Source organism: Balaenoptera acutorostrata, chromosome 12, assembly GCF_949987535.1.
Source record: "Balaenoptera acutorostrata chromosome 12, mBalAcu1.1, whole genome shotgun sequence".
NCBI lineage: Eukaryota > Metazoa > Chordata > Mammalia > Artiodactyla > Balaenopteridae > Balaenoptera > Balaenoptera acutorostrata.
In genome coordinates this window covers 31369891-31384060 of record NC_080075.1, presented here as the reverse complement: position 1 = coordinate 31384060, position 14170 = coordinate 31369891, and the positions used below count along the sequence as shown (strand labels likewise).

Below are 14170 nucleotides of genomic sequence, written 5' to 3'. Positions count from 1 at the left end.
AGAGATAGGCACCGTTCATACAATATCTATAACTGCACTAAGTGGTAATTATTATTGCATTTTATACATGAGAAAGCTAAGGTTTGGGTGACTTGCTTAACACCACTAGTGTGCAAATAAATACCTCAGTACTCTTATGAATCACTACTAGAGTTCTCACTTGAGGAAAATTTGTTATATTTTCTATATCATTAAATCTTAATAAAGCTTAAAAAACTAGCATACACACAGTGATGATATAGTGCTGTCATATTATAGTCATTCAAAGGTTGTAACTTCTTTCCTGATATATTATACTTTTGTAAAAGCATAAGTCCTTGACTTATCCATCTTTAGGTACCACTTATTTATCTATTCATTCAACTAATATTTATTGAGTACCTACACTAAGTACTGTTGTAAGTACTGAGGATATAGCATTATACTAAACAAACTACCCATTTTCAAGACTTTACACTATTTGAGAGGAAATATTCACTTGATTTTGCAATTATGAGGGTTATAAAACTTTATATGAGCAAATATGGTTCTTTAACCATACATACTATTGAAGAGACTAAACAAAATCACGGAGCATGGAAGCAAGACAATAAGGGAGAAAGGAGAGGGAAGTACATGGCAAAGGAAAAACACGTATTACTGCATATGTGATTTCTACTCAACTTTCAATAAATAGATAACTTCTATCTTATACAAATCATCTTATAAAATAGAAAAAAGGGAAGAATGTTCAACAATTCTAATGAGGTTTAAATAACACTGACTTACAAACCACATAAAGACAATGCAAAAAAAAAAAAAGAGAGAAGAAAAGAAAAGAAAAGAAAACTATGGCCATAAACAGAAACAGATTAAAAGATTAAAAATAAAATAAACAAACAAAAAGCAGTTGAATTCCACAGGGTGTTAAAAAAAAAAGGTAGTAATACATCCTCATCAAGTTGGATTTATCTAAGGAATGCAAGGATTGTTTAATATCAGAAATATCTATCAATGAAATTCATCACCTTCATGAATTAAAGGATAAAAACCATAGCATTATATCAGTATATTTGGAAAACAAATTCAATAAAATTCAGTACTCATTTATGGTTTTATAAAAAATTATAAGAAGTCTAGTAATAACTAGATAAAGAATATTTACCAAAATCCTATTGCAAACATCAAGTTAATGGAGAAACTTTAGATACTTTCTCTTTGAAATTAGCAAACAGAGAAGGATGTCCACTATCACTTTACTAAACAACAAAGTAATGATGATCCTGGTCAATACAACAGCACAATAAGAACGAAGAGATATATGGCTAGGAAGAAAAGAAACAAAGTCAATATCTGAATTTATTATGATCAACTACACAGAAAACCTATCATAAACCAAAAAGACAAACTACAATAACTAGCAAAAGAGTTGAGCAGGTTGCCAGATATAGGTTAACTTACAAAAATCAAGTGTTTCTCAATATCAGCAATAATACTAGAAAATAAAGTAGGAAATAGCAACAAAAACTATCAGCATTTTGTTGTTAACTTAAAAAAAAATGCCCAAGACTATTAACATAGAAAAAAATCTTAATTAAATAACTTTAAAGTAGATCTTATTCTTCCACAAATGGGATAACTTACCATTACAAAGTGGTCACTTCTTCCCAAAACTTATCTATAAATTCAATTGATTCAAACAAATATTCTAAGAAATTTTTTCTTATAAACTCAAACTGACTATAAAATATATATGGAAAAATAAAGTTCTATAAATAGTGAAAGCAATTTAAAAGAGGAAAAATGAGAAGGTACTTCTTTTACTATATATGTAGATATATTACAAAACCAAATATAACAAACTATAGAGCTGAGAAACAGATTCACATAAATATGAATATTTAGTGTATGCCAGATGTACTACCAGGAATTACTGAGTGATGTACAGATTATGTAATAGATGGGATTAATAAAACTGAATTCATCACATAGAAAACAACTGAGTTGGACCCCTACCTCATACCTATACATACAGCAGTGAAAACAAGATGGATCAAAATCAAAATGTGAATGATAAAATGTTAAAGGTAATGGAAGAGGAATGCTCTATGACCTTGAAAGAGAGAGGGATGTTTTTAAAAACAAGAATCAAAAAGTACAGATTATAAGGTTAATACTGATTGACTTGATTATATTAAAATCAAAGAGTTCTGTTTCACAAAAGATAACACAGACATAGTTTAGAATCTGGTGGCAAACTGGAAAAAAGATATCTGTAATATCTTAAACTGTTAATATCTACAATATTGGAAGAATTTCTGACATGTCTCTTTCCAGCAAACAGAAAAGACAAAAACAAGAAATCCAATTAAAAAAACTGAACAAAGACTAAAAGTAGGCCATTCAGAGAAGAAAAATCTTAAATGATTAGTAAGTCTATAGAGAGAAGCATAATGTTACCAGTAATCAGAGAAATGCAAATTAAAATGATATCAATATCCATCAGGTTAGCAGAAATTAGAAACTGGTGAAATTAAATATTATATTGATACATATACCTTATAACCCAAGAATTTCATGCCTAGGTATAGAAAACATAGAAACGTATACACCAGTCCATAAGAGGGTACTATTTGTTACAGCAAAATATTATAGGCAATTTAAGTGTTATCACTAAAGTAATAGATAATTAAATACAGTAAATACAAACCATCAATTAACTATCACGTTTAAGTGGGAGGCAATGAACTAGATATACAGACTATAAGGAGGACAGATATTAAAAATAGCGCTAAGCAAAAGATATAAGAAATAGAACTAGGTCCATAACACAATACTATCTGAATAAGTTACAAACAAATACATATACAAGTCACTATATATTTTTCAAGGACACAAACACAACCATGATCATATATTAAACATATTAGAGTTAGTATACTTGGGGATGAAAGACAAATAGCTTATGGACATGGGATGAATGGAAAAAACATGATAAAATAAAATACAACAGGGGCCTTGTATGAAATGATGAAAAGGGTGTGTCACAAACCAAGATGTATATAATTTATTTAATTCTCTGTATGTGATATTGAAAAGAAACTGTGACTTATTTTAGATGCCTTGATACAATTTTATCTATATCTTGCTTCATTTTTATATAGCAAGAATGATAAATGGAGAGAAGGAATAGAGAGTGAGAAAAGAGGGAGAGGGAAAGAGGGAAGCAGAAAGCAAGGAGAAGTGGGAGGAGGAAGGAGAGGAGAGGAGAAGAAACTATCAGTTCTTTTCTCAAACTACTGGAGATCACCAAAAATACTTCAGGCCATAAAGTCCACCCAAACCATCTGGAGTAATGACTAAGTGACACTATGGTAAATATATGAGGAAAGAAAATGGATAACACACTGGGCAATAAGACATATTCAAATATACTAAAAACAACATGATAGAAGTTTCACTGAACTTTGTTATAAAATATATCAATAATGGACTTCTCTCATCAATTTGTCTTTGATGATACTTTAGCTTCATAGTTTAATTTTTTTATTGACTGTATGTATCTGTGTGTCTGCATGTAGGTGTACTACCAAGAAGGAGAAAGAGCCTTTCTTAGAATACCATTAATACCCATAACATTTCTCCCCAGAGAGGTTCCTCTTTCCATATGTGTTACATGACAAAGGAAGAATTATCAGGAATGATAAAGCAAACAGTTTTTATAAATATTATTTTAATATGTAAAGATAGGCTATTGCTATATAAATAACTACATTATTAAATTAAGAATAGAAATCTGAATTTGTGCGTCACTATTTCTAGGTATAATCTAATAATCTGTTGATGACTGATAGAAATTAACATTACTAGCTATAGCGTATCACATGGCAAATATAAATAAAAGATTCAAGAAGAAAAGAAAGAATTATTTTGTTAATAATTGATACTCCTTAAATAACAGTTTCTTATTCCTTACTCTTAATACTAAACAGAAAAACTATCAAATATGAGAATGCAGAGTTTTGAATTCAATATAGATTTTTATTAGGCAGAGCCAGATAAAGACTCACCAGGACAGAATATATGTGTAGACATCGATAAACAGGAGAGAAATCAACCAAATCTTGGGCCCCAGGTACCTGCAAAACAACCAAGATTGTCATAAAATATTCAAACAAGGCTATTAAGAGCAACTGCACTCATTTTTAATACTCAAGTGCTAAAAAAAAAAAAAAAAAAAGTATGCTTCCAGAAACCTACTTTTGGCATTTCAGCCATGGCATTAATAAACAATGAGGATATCACCAAGGTTGGGACACAGAACAGAAACAGGTGTCACTGGTCCTGCATCTGCTTTTAGAGACACATTTGGAGGCTGCAGGAAAAAGAAGGAAAAGAAAAAGGTGGAAATGTGACTTTGCTAACTTGACTTTGTCTTCTTAGATACATGGTACTCTACATAAAAAAACTAAGTTTCAGTGGTCAAAGACAAAACTTGCCACTTGAATGGCCTGCCAGGCAACTTCTGAAGGGCATAAGAATCAGTGAATATTTAAGTCAGCATGCAATCAAAATACAGAATTATGCCAGGAAGAGGGGGAGATGAGTTTTTTTTTAATTTTATTTAGTTAGTTAGTTAGTTAGTTAGTTGTGCCAGGTCTTAGTTGCAGCTGGCGGGCTCCTTAGTTGTGGTTCGCAGACTCCTTAGCTATGGCTCGCTGGCTCCTTAGTTGCGGCATGCATGTGGGATCTAGTTCCCTGGCCAGGGATTGAACCCGGGCCCCCTGCATTGGGAGCTCGGAGTCTTAACCACTGTGCCACCAGGGAAGTCCCTATATTTTTAAAAATAAGATAATGAATGGAAAACCAAACCTAGAGTAATAGCAACAAATTGTAATATGAACAATGCATACAGATTAATCCTAGACATCAAAAGAGAAAGTAAAACAAAAAACATCAGGTAAGAACTGCAGTATAGTCACAGTGCTAAAACTGATTTGTTACAATCGTGACGATGAATAAGTCACACTTTACTTTGACCTCAATTTCCTCATCTGAAAAAAAAAAACTATCCAGTTGACCCATAGAAATTTAACAAGAATAAAAGGAAACACTGAAAGCAAATATTAAACAAACTAAAACAAAAAAGAAAAGACAAAATTACATAAAGAAATACAGTAGTCAAAATAAAGACCTAGCTGAAGTTTTTACTGTAACACTAGTGACTGTATCATTCATCAGAATATAGGCAGCAGGCACATCTAAATTGGGTTGGGCTGATTGATGATTACAAGGTCAGTTTCTTTTACTTCATAAAGTAAGCCTCATATCTTCTTTAGGGAACAGATTCTTCATCAAGATGCTGTTCCTAATGAAACCTACTCATTCTGCAATTCAACAGTACAATACCTACTTTCTTTTCCCTCCAAAACCATCACACCTCTCTATATATTGGTTCAAGTTTATTGACTATTCTGTTCATTTGCTTTGCATCCATGAGAGTAGAGATTAAATCTCTGTGTTTGGGAACCTCACTCTATACAGTATACACTCTATAAGCACTCAAAACAAACTTTTTGTGAATCCAAAGATGATAAGGTGCTTAAGATCCTACACCATGGCCAAAGCATAGTTTCCCTTTAAAAAAAAAAAGGCATTTAGAAAAGTTAGTAAGCATTGGACTTCCCTGGCGGTCCAGTGGTTAAGACTCCACGCTTCCAATGGAGGGGGCGTGGGTTCGATCCCTGGTCGGGGAACTAAGATCCCACATGCCGCGTGGTGCGGCCAAAAAGAAAAAAGAGAAAGAAAAAGTTAGTGAGCATTGCCAAATTACTGAGAAAGACATTTTACGGACAGATGGGCACCATGTAGGTAAAGAAAAGTATGACTAAAAAGCATGTAAAATTTCTAACTTTAAGAGTACAATGGAAACTCATTTTCATCTTAACACAAAAAGAGGCAGCAGGTGATCATTTCAGGCATTCTTATTTGAAATGACCACAACATTAAAGCACATTTACAGTCGCTCCTCTTTGAAGTGGAGATTTCAAGGAAATTTATTTTATTTTTCCAGAAAACCAGAGCCTACTAGTGAAAACTAGAGCTAAGTGAAAAACAATCTCAAAAGAAGAAACAATAGAAAATTTCCATAAAATTATATTTACAATAGTATTTAAATTACCTAAAAATTACATGTGCATATGAAAAAAAGACAAGAAAGAAATGCATAAAAAAATTTTTTTTGATCTGTATAGAAAATGAAACTCTTCACCTTTATTTAGAATTAACGATTATAAAGTTATTTTTTAGAAATATATACTTTTAAAAAGTTTAAGAAAACTTCACCTAATTTTAAATAAAAAATTTCATCACAACTTTGTTTATATGCTCTTCTTCATGCAGTTTATTTATTTTGTTTTGCTTTGAACTCAGAGCCATGGTTTCATTCAAAAGGAAACTGCTTCTAACCATTGCTCAGACAGAGCCTTGGCCCTTTCACAAGTCAGACCCATCCTTACAGAATGAACATCCACGTTAGGGGACAGTTTCCCCAGAAATCTGTGACAAATAACCTAATGGAGCCCTTTACTAATGTTCTGAGAAGACTGGTTTATCTGGGCCAAATAAAAAATAAATATAATTAGAGAGGAGACAAAGGCTTTTCCTGTCATCTCCACCAAATATTTATCAAACCTATTCTCTATGAGGCTGTCTTGACATCATCATATTCAGCTTCAAACTGTTTAAAGTACTCTGACCTGGAAGTACTGGCTCTGCTATTTCTTAGCCTCTGAAATCATAATCCAGTTAAGTTCTCCTAAGCACATGCTTTCCTGCTTTGAAAGTGGTACACAGAAATCTAGACAAGAAGGAGCAGAATGGGGCAAACTTTATTTCCACCCTCCAAATAGCCTACTGTTTAGAAATCATTTTTCCTCCATGCTCCCTTCTGTGAGGAACACTAGGAACACTGTGAGGAACCCAGAAGAGTGCTGTGAGAAGAAAGGTATGTAAAGCATGCACTGACTCATGTTGCTTTGAGCTAGATGTGTTTTCTCTGCTTCCACTAATGAAAAAGAATCACTTACATCTTCAGAAAGGTGGAAGGAGGAGAGCAACATACACTGTACGTGAAGGAATGCTACACGTTTGAAAGGATAAGAAATGAACTTTCAAAAACCTAAATAAATGGGAGTGGGGAAGGAGTACTAGAACAAAAGGCAATGTTTCCTGACTCACATAAATAGTCTATTTCAAGGTCCACATTTTGCTCCCTATTTAAAAAATGCTAAATCTCTGTCAGAGCTGTCTTCATTCTTCTTCTCCTCCATTGCCCCTGCCTCCCCTCAAGTTGCAAAGAATGATCCAAGCAGGTTTAGGTTTCAGCTGGGGCAGAGGGAGGGGTCCAAGGACACTTTCCTAAGCTAACAATGACTGCCTCTAATGGTTTCTGTCTCCTAACAAAAGCCATGACTCCGTCTTTATCAGCTTCATCTAATTTTTCCTTTCCAAAGTAAATAACACAGCCCTTGCATTTTACACATGTCCAAGTTTGACAAATCATTATCGACTGAGACTATAACTGATAAGAGATAACTTTGTGGTAGGACGTTGTCATTTCCTCTCATAAGGGCTTTCTTTCTGAGATACAGAAACATGATTAAAATAGTTAAACATTTCCTCTGCATGGCAGTCAGGAACTCAAGACATTAAGATACTGGAGTCTGTATTTTTCTAGTTCAAATAGATCTATCTTCATACCAACAGTAGCCACAAACAATATACTTAAGATTATCCCGCTTTTTTAACTAGTTGTTTTCCTTAAGAATTCACATGAAATGATTTCATCACCAAGGACAGCAGCTGCCTAATTCCCTATATAGTTTCTGAATGGAGCGCCTTCTGCCAGCTCAAACCTCTTTATTTTCAGGGAGGAGCAAATAGCAGGTAAAATTTTAGATTATGTACCTAAGAAATATATGCCTGAGAGCATATTATAATATTATATAAATTAAAAGAACTTTGATATATTTTAAAATAACAGATAATAATAAGCTGTTAAAAGAATTTACAGGTGACTGTCTTACAACATCCATAGGCAGATGTCATGGAGGCAACAACTACGTTCAACAATTAAACATTCACATACCCACTAGAGATCGTGTACTGTTAGATACCAATATATATGGCTAATCTGTCTGTTTCAACCTTATATTCCTATGATAAATATTAACAGCTTCAGTCAAAGAAATACTCCCTAATTATTGTCTATAGACTATTTGCTGTTAAATAGCATTATATCCATCAATACACTAGCTATCACATAATGCCACTAAATAGATGGCAAAAAGAGTCCGGACAGAGGACATTGCAAAGTAAGAAAAGTACATTTATAGATAGAATTAATGAAAAGCACCCTGAAAAAAACAGTCTTTTGAACCTCTGTACACAATATACATTAGAGAAGATATAAAGATTCAGAGGAGAAATGGGAATATTAGATGTCAAGAAGAAAGGAAACATGAGTATTTCTGATTATGAAAATTCTTGCAAAACATCAGGATCTGATTTTTATATGTTTTTCTTCTTTTCTAATACATCTTAGTTCAAGTCAAAGGAAGTTTCTGAAAATGGAAAGGTTAGTGGGTAAGTTCGTCTCATATATGATAAGGAAAATGTTTTTAATGTTTTTAAAAAAAGGAGATGTTGATTTTAAAATAAATAATGACATTCAGGTTTTAACAGATACACTCATTTAATATTTATTTTCCAAAAAAAAGGAGTTAGAAGTTAGTTCTTTCCACTACCTTTAAAGGCTCACTAGTGAAGGGAGGCAGGGAGAAAGAGTATCTGTAGGTAACAACCTGGTAAATCTACCTGCTTTACTACTGGGTAAGCACATCATTAGAAAAGGGGAATAGAGTACAAGAAACCATCGCTTGTCTCCTTCCATTCAAGAGGAGTAGCAAATGTACTAAGAGAGATTTACCTAGGCTGCTGATAAAGACAGTACATGAAAACAGAAATGGATTAGGGTGCTCTAGTTCTGTTGTTCACACAGCTGCCCCAGGAGATACAGACACACACACACACACACACACACACACACACACACACACAGGCCATTTATTTTTCTCTTACGAACCCTTGTAAAGTAGGTGGATCTTCCAAAAAGAGTATGATAGAAGTTTGCAAGGAATTTAGATATGTTTCTCACTAATTATTTGAATCATTCTCCATCTTGAAAATACTTTTAATTACCACTTAAAACAGTATTTTGATATTTTGGTTTCTTGGTGTTGGTAAATGAATCTAGGGACTTGGTGCCTATCTCTGAAAATTAGTTGGATCTCAAGTCATTAAAATGCACCAGGCATTTTTCTCAAAGGAGAAAACAACAAATGATTAGCTAAAGGGGCATTGCCTCTGAATTCAGATGATCAAATTTGACTGCCCATATTATGTTTGGAAGCCAGGAAATACCCATCAAACATTTTTTACCAGTGTGCTTTTCTGAACTACTTGACTTCCAAATTTCAGAGAAAAGAAGGGTAGAATTCATTTGTCCATAAGCTTTAATAAAGCTGGACTAAACACCACAGACCCACAAAATAGAAGGCATAGGATTCTAAGTGACTATAATTGGCTAAAGTATAAAAAATTTTCTAAGCTTTTAAACATATAAGAACACCCTGACCAGAGCCCTAGCCTAAAAAGTACAGTATTTTTCTATTGAGCTTCTCACAAATTATTAGAATTCTTCCTGAGAAATCCCTCGGTAGATTACCACTTAATTTACTCAAGTACTTGCACTAAACAGAAGAAATCAGGAAAAATATCAGCATTTCTCCTTACTGAGACATTGCAAAAAACCCTGTGGCCAAAATTAAATGAGGGTCCCTCAAGAATTCTCTGCTTGAACCTGAACACTTCGGAAATAAAAATTCAATTGGTCCTTATTTAACAATGGTCTACTATATGCTAAGAAACTCTAAACTATTAGGCAAAAAGGAAATTTAGCACGAATATGGTATTAAATATAAAAGTTCTAAGAGAAGAAAAAGTTAAGGTGGTCAAAAGTAGGTAGAAGAAAATATTATAATATTATAGATAAAGAACTAATATCCCTAATATATAAGGAAATCATAAAAATTGAAGGGAAAAAAACCCAAAATCATTAGAAAAAAATGGGCAAAAAACAGGAGCAGACAGTTTATTGGGGAAAAAAGATACAAATAGCCCTCAAACTTATCAGATACTACATTTCACCCACAGTAAAAGGAATGCAAATTCAAACTATACCATTTCTCATTTATGCAACTGGAAAAATTCAATAACTTAACAAAATGGTCTCTTAAGGAAGCTATAAGAAAATAGGCACCTCATACATTGCTGGTAGGGGGTACGTATAGAAAATGTTACAACCTCTATGGAGCAGAATTTGACATTATCTAACAAAACTACATATGCATTTACCCCTTGAATCAACAATCTAGAAACCTACCCTGAAGAAACATCTCCATCTATATGGAAAACAATTCTCAGGTTTTGTGGTTTATTATGAAACATTTTTTAAGTTTTAAGGTGTTTTACATACAGTAAAATCCATCCTTTCTAGAGAACAACTCTGTATGTTCTAAAAAATCCATACAGTCCTGTAATCACTATCACAATCTAGATTTTAAAAAAGGGTTCCACCACCCCCAAAATTTCCCTCATGCCCCTTTGTAGTCAAATTGTTCCCTAATGCTCAGCCCTTGACAAACACTGATCCATTTTATGTCCCTAGAGTTTTGCTTTTTCAAGAATGTCATATAAATAGACTCATACCATATGTAGCCTTTGAATCTTGCTTCTTTCATTTAGCATAATGCATTTGAGATTCATTTATGTTGTTTCATGTATCTATAGTTCACTTCTTTTTATTTCAGAGTGATACTCTAATTATGGATAGACCACGGTTCATTTATCCCTTCACTCATTGGAGGACACTTGGGTTGCTTCTACTTTCTGGCAATGTATGAATAAAGTTACTATAAACATTCAGGTAGAGGTTATTGTGTGAATATAATGGGTAAATTCCTAGGAGTGAGACCGCTGGGGTCATATGGTAAGTGTATGTTCACCTTTATAATACACTAACAGGCTGTTTTCCAAACTGACTGTACCATTTTGCATTTTCACAGCAATATTTAAGTTGTTCAGCACCCTGCCAGTACTTGATTTTGTCAGTATTTTGTTAAGCTAATTCAAATAGCTATGTAGTAGAGACACTATACTTTCATAGGAAAAGATTGGAAATCATTAAATGCCTACATATAGGAAATTGGCTGAATAAACTATGGTTCATTCAAATAATAGAGTACAATTTGGCAGTAAAAATAGAATGAGAATGATTTCTATGAACTGATATGAAAATTACTATTTTCAGGATATATTTTCAAGTGAAAAAACAAAGTACAAAAAATATATATGTATGATGCTATTAATGTTGTGTAAGGTATGAGAAAGGGTAAGTACACACACCACAAACACACACAAACTCAAAATACTGATTACTTACAAAGGATGGGTAGGATCAGGAAGGGAGAGATAAAGAGGAAAATGGGATTTCACTGAACATATCTTCTTACATAATTCTGCCTTTTGAACCATGTTCATATTTTACATAGTCAAAAAAATTAAATTAATAAGGATGGGGAACCCCAAAGATAACACAAAAAGAAACAAATGAACCTAAGAATATATCAATTTGGTAACAATCACACACGAGAAAATAAAATAGCCAAGAAACATCTGAACAAAATACTCTGAACTATATAGCTCCACTGTATTGTAAGATGAGAAGAACTGCAAACAAATCTTGAACTTAATAAGTTTACTGCTTTTAGTGGCACATGCATAGAAATTCTGAAACTATTTTGTGTTATATGATTAGGCAAATGAGTAAATATATTAATACTCTGGGAACCAGAATTCTCAGAGACACAAATATGGAATAGAAGAAGAGGAAGAACTATGATATGAAGTTTAAATTAGAAGCATCAGGTTTACCTCACAATTTATAAAAATGCCTATGTTGGTATAGCATGTGTATTTCTTAACTCTGTCCACAAAAAGAGCATACCTAATGCCCACATCTCAGTTTCTAAATATCACTGTCCAGTAAAAGGAACAAGAACTCTTTGACAAAATAGATAATACTGGGGGCTGGGGCAAAACCTGGAGTAGACCAAGAATATCTTGTGCCAGAAAAAAAAAGAAGTGCTCAAAAATTGATGAGGACAATGGATGAGACTCCCACTAGCCAAATTTGGAACAACTGGAGAATCAGAATGAAAGACAAGAATGGACTGTAACACTTGTATATAAAAAAGAATATATGCGACAACACTGACACAAAAAAAAAAATAAAGGGAGAAAAGTAAAGTTCTTTATAGAATAATGTCAACTAATCAATGTGAATGAAATGATAAAGATAGAAAAATCACTATTTTATAATCACCACAGTAACACATGATTCAGGAAAACACCATCAGTGAATTCTAAACAAACAGGTGAAAAACAGGGAACAGGATAGCTGCATGATCTAAAAGTATCACTCCTAGATCACTTATTAATTACAAAGGAGGAAAGGCACCTTTACAGTGGAGAAATCTGGTAGACACCACCTTAACCAATTGTGTACATCCTGATACGATGCACTGAAAAGAACATAATACTACTTTTGTTATATTCCTGCCAAAAATGATTAACCTGAATCTAATCATGAGGACGCACCAGATGTACCTAAATAAAGGGATATTAAAGGAGAATAAATAGACGTAAAAATTAAATGCAATGTGTGATACTTGTCTAGATGTGGTTGCAGAAAAAAATGAAAGAAAAAAAACTTACGGGGACATTATGGGGACAACTGGGGAAATTTGTATACAAGTTATATATTAAGTGGTAGTGCTGTATCAAAATTAAAATTCCTGAGTGTGACCACTGTATTGTGGTTATGTGGAAGGATGTCATTCTCAGAAAACTAGAAGTTTCTGTATTGAGAGTTCAAATATGATGGATGAAATATGCCACTTTCTTTCAAATGATTCAACTTTAGCTGGGGCAGTGGGAGAGGGTGGAGAATAAAATTGACTTTCAAAATCAATTTTTTGAGAGAAAAATCTCCAAATTTAATAAGTATTTAAGTGGAGGTATACGTATGTTCATCTTACCACTCTGGTAAGTTTTCTAAAGATTTAAAATTTCTTTTAAAAAAGCTTTTTAAAAGAGGATATTACTCTAGAGGTGGGAGTTGGGGATGGGCAAGATGAGTGAAAGGGGTCAAAAGGTACAGATTTCCAATTATAAAATAAATGTCATGGCATGTAATGTACAGCATGGCAACTATAGTTAATAATAATGTATTATATACTTGAAAGTTATTAAGAGAGTAGATCTTAAAAGTTCTCATCACCAAAAAAAAAAAAAAAATTGCAGCTATGTATGGTGATAGATTAACTAGACTGACTGTGGTGATCATTTTGCAATACACAGAAATATCAAATCATTACATTGTATACCCAAAACCAATATAATGTTATATGTCACTTATACTGTAATTAAAAATTCTTATAAATAAGTAAGCAGAGGATGTTACAGAAGAGCTGAGATTGACCTAGTCCTGAGGGAAAAGTAGAATTTGGTATTTTAGACAGGGAGTTGGGGGGGAGTACATTCCCTAGTTGGGGTTATTAGCAACTTAGCACAGAGTGAAGGAGGTAGTTGAATAAGCAATGAGCACATAAAGGAGAAATTCCAGAAGACCTGAAAAGGCAAGTAGACTTTTATAATTAAGGCAAATAATTTCAAAACGAGAACTTTATACTATCAGAAAATGAAAAAATTTTAAAGATCTTAAATCAATGAGAGCCATAATAAATTTTTGCCAATGGACAGACCCAAAAGATCAAAAACTAGGAATAAGAAAAGCAAAACAGAATATCTAAGCATGTCATAATGTTTTCATTCAACTTTGTCAATTGTCTTTATTGCCATTTGGTTATAAATATAGGTACCTACTTTTCATTTGACTACATTTATCCTTAATAGACCAGCTTTCATCAAGAATAGAAATGGAAAACTCAAAGGAGACAGGGGTCAGTGGGTCCAGGGAACCAGCAAAGCAGGCCAGCACGTTAAACTG

At 33.1% G+C, this 14170-nt stretch overlaps 1 protein-coding gene across 3 annotated transcripts in view; it reads right to left on the bottom strand.

Annotated features, from left to right (window-relative positions):
- The window catches only part of EXOC6B (exocyst complex component 6B), a 731430-nt gene that overhangs the window by 429555 nt on the left and 287705 nt on the right, over positions 1–14170 (bottom strand). For all 3 annotated transcript variants that reach the window (XM_007175516.2, XM_007175518.2, XM_057558141.1), the window contains exon 8: positions 4050–4118. In XM_007175516.2, coding sequence (XP_007175578.1) covers positions 4050–4118 — 69 coding nt within the window. The remainder of the gene's footprint in view (positions 1–4049; positions 4119–14170) is intronic.